The following is a 5,399-nucleotide window of genomic DNA, read 5'->3' as shown; positions in this document are numbered from 1 at the left end:
TCCTAAACTATCCAAGGATGGTTTTTTTTTAATTGTTTGCTGTCAAAGTTAATATGTAATAGCTTCATACACATAATCTAAATTAGATATATAGATATATTTGATATGCATTCATTGTTCTGGGATTACAGGAAGCCTGTTTAGATCATTTTAGAGCATGAAAACAAATCCCCCACCCCTTGTCCTACTATAATTTGGCATCCCATCCCAAACAATAGAAGGTGCTGAAAAAACTTTACATCCCAAAATCTCCCTTTTTTTTCATTGACATTATTATGTTTCACTCAGGGAGCAGTGCAAATAGCGACTGTAGAGGGAACACGAGGAGGCCATGGAGTGGAGCCAGAAGGTGGCTTGAGCTTCCTCCTATGAGGGAGAAGGTCAGGTTTATTTATATAGCACTTTTTACAACACGAGTTATCACAAAGCAACTTTAAAAAAGTATGGGTCCTCCACCTGGACCGCTTGACAAAGTGAACACTGCAACCAGCTGCCTTTCAGCTCCTCATACAAGTTCCACTGGGAAAGAGACTCCAAAATGTAAATCAGTGGGACTCGAGCCACAAACCTACTAATGTTATGCTCCTGCACGCACACAGGCCCAGGGACAAGAAATATTTTTTCAGAATAATAGGATAATAGAGTAAAACAGAGGATTAGTCATGAGGTACAAAGCAACAATGCAGCATCAAAATACAAAAGACAAAATGTCTTAAAAACCATAAAATGGAAGATGTATATAACATATAATAGACTGCATTGTTAAGTCATTATCAGCAACAAGGATTAAATCACAAATGTAGTAACTCTTTTAGCTCATATTAGGAGTGCTGGGTAATGAAAACATCTTTCCCTACAAGGATGATAAAAAGGATGTGAGAGTCATAGAAATTAATGAGTGACATATGGCATTTTGAAAGATGGTGGTGCAAAATTCGGAAATGCTCCGTATTGTTAAAATGATTTAAAAAATGAAGAGTGAAACCTGAGAAAGTGAAATGTTTAGGCTTTTAAAGCAATCTTCTCATTGTGTCAGCACTGTGGCCGACATATTGTTTACCGTATAAAATAAGGAAGTATAGCAATTTATCAGAAATAAATTAAAGGTTATTTAGTCATTTTAAGCACATATTATAAAATATCCTGATTCACACACAGAAAGGCATTCTTTTCTAGTGTATAATCAGAGTTAAAAGTTTAGCTTCAGCTACAAGCTTGTAACTAGCTGTATCCAGTCACAAGCCACCGAAGAGCTTTGTACATTATAGCAGTGCAGGGAAACATGACAGAACACGTCCATTTACACGCAATACTGATACATACAGTTCATTATACACTCATTGCATTCAAACAGAAGACTCAGTATAAAAATGGCAATAAACTAACACTACATGAAGAGAGATTGCTTCATTGCATTTATGTATCGCACAGCAGAAGTGATGTTATGGAAATCTGTCCAAGAAAAAAAACAAAAAACTGGACTCTCAGATATAGTTCATAAAAGGTAAAACACTATTACATTAATTATGGCCATTGTTTCACTATATAAAACTTTCCTGCCAATAAAGTGAAACAAAATGTATTTGCACATCCAACACACACATTTCACACATATAAGTTCCTCTGCAGATAGTTCTGTTCCTGAGGCAGTATCTGCCATTTAATTTCTCCTATGAACATCTTGAGAGATGTTCGATAACAGGACCATGCTACCATTTGCTTATGTTTTTACTGATAAAATAATCAAACATTCATTTGCCTGGAATATTTTGATTGTTACTCTGAGTATGAGTTAAATCATTTTGGCCAGTAAGGTCTAAAATGATACAGTGCTGCACATCACTGATCGTGTCCCTGGACAAAACTGAATTTAAACCTGAATTTCAGGCAAATACACAGCCTTCACTGAGGCTTTATATAAAAATATAAAAGTGTTGTTGTAACATTCAGTGCTGTGTAGAGCCTGGTAAATGAGACAGCAATAAGTAAACAAGCAAGTAAAAACAGCAATAAGTAAACAAAATCACAAAAAGTTATACTCATCATACTTTGTCATGTCTAAAATGTATTTTTTAAGAATCATTGTCATTCCATCCCATCACTAATTTTTGGCAACACCATGGTTTGTGAGGATATCAATCATCAGGTAGACTAAAGGCCAAGAGCACAGGGAGCCCAGCTCCAGTGACGAGAAAGACGCTTTCCATGAGGCCTAGTCCCCCCTGCTGGGAGAGCCCTACTCCTGCATGGTGGTGAAAATGAGTGGTCCTCTGCTGCCCCCTGCTGTAAATCTCAGGCAGAACATGCACGGTAGCCACATAAAGGAACGTCCCAGCTGAGACCAGCATTCCAATCCCTGTGGCACTGAGGCGGTATTGTGAAGAGCCTCCAGTCTATGGGGGGGAATAACAGAGAAATGTAACAGCTAACGTGCATCACATCTATGAGTCACACAAGACAACTTCACCTATAACAAAAACATATGCTAATTTGCTCCAGGAGTTAGGGATGCTAAATTTTATGGTATACTGTAGCTTTCTACCAATAAAAGACGTGTTTATTTCCAAGTCAACTATTCTCCATGAACCATGGAGGCACCTACAGACAGAAGAATCACCCGAGAGCCACTGTGGAGTGGCATGGGTTGCTTACCACACTTAAGAGGAAGTAGGTGCTGACAGCCAGCAGTGGTGCTGCCATGGAGAAACCCAGGAGGTGCTTCTGAACAGTGCTCCTCTCTAGGCCGGCATACATGAGGAAAGAGACAAGACCAAATGCAGCTGGAGCCTACAGGGGCAGGGGTTTGGGGGGATGAGGGAGAGAGAGAGAGAGAAAAAAAGATGGGACCGGGAATGAGAGAGACGTAAAGGAGAGATAAGAGGAGAGAGAGAGAGAGAGAGAGAGAGAGAGAGAGAGAGGGGAGTGAGACAGGCTTCAAATTTTGCAATCTGGCCTAGAGAGCAGAAATTATTTAGGTAAGACAGGGAACACAAAAACACATCACAATGACTTTGACTGAACAGCATTCCTACCTTGTGCAAGATCACAGCGAAGAAAACAATGACCTGAACAGACACTTGAGAGGAGGCCACAGCGGCACCCAGAGCAACACCGTCAGCTGTTGAGGAAAGAGATGCAAAGAACAGTCCTTTCCAGTGTAAGAAACACGCTTTCACTCCTACTGAAGTATAGTTCAGAAGAACATAATACCATGATGATAATTACAATCAGGGAGAAATTCGATTCCAGAGGAATCTACTTCAAATTGCATAGTGCTATCAGTATGCTCGGTGAAATTTGAAGCCTTACATGTCCTCATTCTTCATTGCTACTGACAATGTAATTTTTTTGCTGAAATACACCTATTTTTTTACTGAAAAAGGCCCTGTACTGTGTTTATTAGGTCTCAACACAGAAGGAAGTGCGATATCTACCGTTGAAGTGTAACCGAGGAGACAAGAGTCAAGTGCTGTACCTGCAGCATGGATGAGAAGCCCCAAAGTAGTGGTGATGCTACTGCCATTGTATATGCTTGCTCTGGACACTACACAGGAGACGGACAAGACGCCGTCAGCATGGCACGGCCCAACGGCTGTACTGAATTGTTCATTTAAACGCTTCACTCTGGTTTCTTTGACAAAAGACATGCTGAAATAGCATTAGAAAACATATGATGGGCTGAAATTCGAAAAAGCCAGTGACTACCACTTCACCAAATAGAGGTCACAACTTCTGTAAAATAAGATGTACGTTTGGAACTGTAATTAAAGTGCATAACTGTTCACCATTTGCAGAACGTAGTTAGCAAATCTGATCAACCACAAACATAAGTGTAAAGCCCAGGACCAGGGAGGGCTCCTATGATTACGTGTGGATGCAGGCCTTTCTCCGAGGATGGCTCCAGAGTTGAATTTGAGTTCGTACTATTCTGCTTAGCTGTTGCAGCAGAGCAGTACGAGTCTGTAAAAAGAGGATAGGAATTCCTTTAGGCACAAACCCTCCCCAATGACTAAATACTATATTATGATTAGTGTCTCTACTGTGACATTTTGACAGCATTATACATAATGATGCATCATTAATAGTCAAAAGATATTAATGATACATCATTGGAAATTGAAGCACAAGTGACTTGAAATGCAGTAAGTTTGAGAAACCATCAGGTTTGGATGTATGGAAAAAGTTGATTAAGCCAAAGATGATTTTCTTGCCTTACTGGAAATGGGAAAGCAATTAATCCTTTCCAGTGTAATGCTGCAGTACAGGGAGGACCACGGGAAATAGACAGAGGTAAAGAGACAGTGAGCACAGAGGCAACCACTGACTTTCATACCTTTCCATGACTCCTCTACTAATTGCACCCCTCAGGAATGATTATCGCCAGTGCAGTACCACACAGAAGTCCTGCCCCCAGCACTGGGACAAGCTGCATTTTTTGCGTAGGGTAGAGGTCATAAACGAATGAATTTCTCTTCTAAAATCATATAAAAAGATTTTTTTTCCCACATTATCCAATCAGGGTACAGTCATTGAACAGACTTGGGAAAACTAAATATTATATTTAATAGTGCAACGTTTCAGGTTTTAGGGTACACGATCCTTCATTATTGTAGGTACCTGTGCTAAGATAATGGCACAAAAATACCTGGAGTGGGTGGGTGGATAACGGATAACAACTACGTGACGACAGACCTTTGCTTTAGAATCAACTGCCAAAATCACCACCCTGCGATACACACCGTAGTTACCACGCAATCGATTTTATTGGTAATTAATTGTATTCACCGTCACAGCCAAGCAACCGTTTGGCTTGTACAGCGCTGCATACTAACATTAAGCATACTGGTATTAAAAATTCCGCCCCTAGCATGCTCTTACCTGGGAAAGGTTGATCAGCAGTGGAATAAGTCCTAGTAGAAAACAGCCAATAACATAGCAACCGATATCAAAATAACCGCGAATGCTCCTCCATTGCGTCTCGTTACTAATACTCTAATTACACGGGATTTATTTATTAGATTTAAGTGTCATACTCTTTTGACGCACGGTTACAGTAACAACCAGTTAGAACGCCATTTTAAGTGGTACTTGTAGCCTATTAATAGCAAAACTCGTGAACCCCTTTTGTGAAACTACTCACTGAAGTGCAAAGTTCAAACTTTCCACGTTGCAATGTTGTAACTAGTTTAACTGGTACTTTCTTTTCATATCAATATCCAGTACTTCCCCCTAGAGACTGGGAAAGTGAACTACACTGATGACGCAGGCAAGCGGTGATTCGGAGTGCAAGTCCTTTCTTCTCTGGAGGCAATTCACAAGACTCCATCATACGTTTCTTTATTCTCTCTCTCGTCAATGCTTTTCTAAAAAAATAAAGCAGGATCAATAACTCTCTCTTG

General features: G+C 40.1%; 1 protein-coding gene across 1 annotated transcript; it reads right to left on the bottom strand.

Moving 5' to 3' along the window:
* Positions 1-334: 334 nt before the first annotated feature.
* On the bottom strand, positions 335-5,322 carry LOC113587841 (zinc transporter ZIP9). The gene is given in 9 exon segments (XM_027026743.2): positions 335-2,393; positions 2,653-2,787; positions 3,033-3,118; positions 3,476-3,544; positions 3,786-3,852; positions 3,854-3,960; positions 4,334-4,360; positions 4,363-4,438; positions 4,879-5,322. Coding segments are annotated over 8 exon segments (819 nt in total). The 5' UTR covers positions 4,433-4,438; positions 4,879-5,322; the 3' UTR covers positions 335-2,135.
* Between the last annotated feature and the right edge of the window lie 77 nt (positions 5,323-5,399).

Source organism: Electrophorus electricus, chromosome 11 (assembly GCF_013358815.1).
Source record: "Electrophorus electricus isolate fEleEle1 chromosome 11, fEleEle1.pri, whole genome shotgun sequence".
In the NCBI taxonomy this organism is placed as follows: Eukaryota; Metazoa; Chordata; class Actinopteri; order Gymnotiformes; family Gymnotidae; genus Electrophorus; species Electrophorus electricus.
This window is presented reverse-complemented; position numbering and strand designations above follow the sequence as displayed.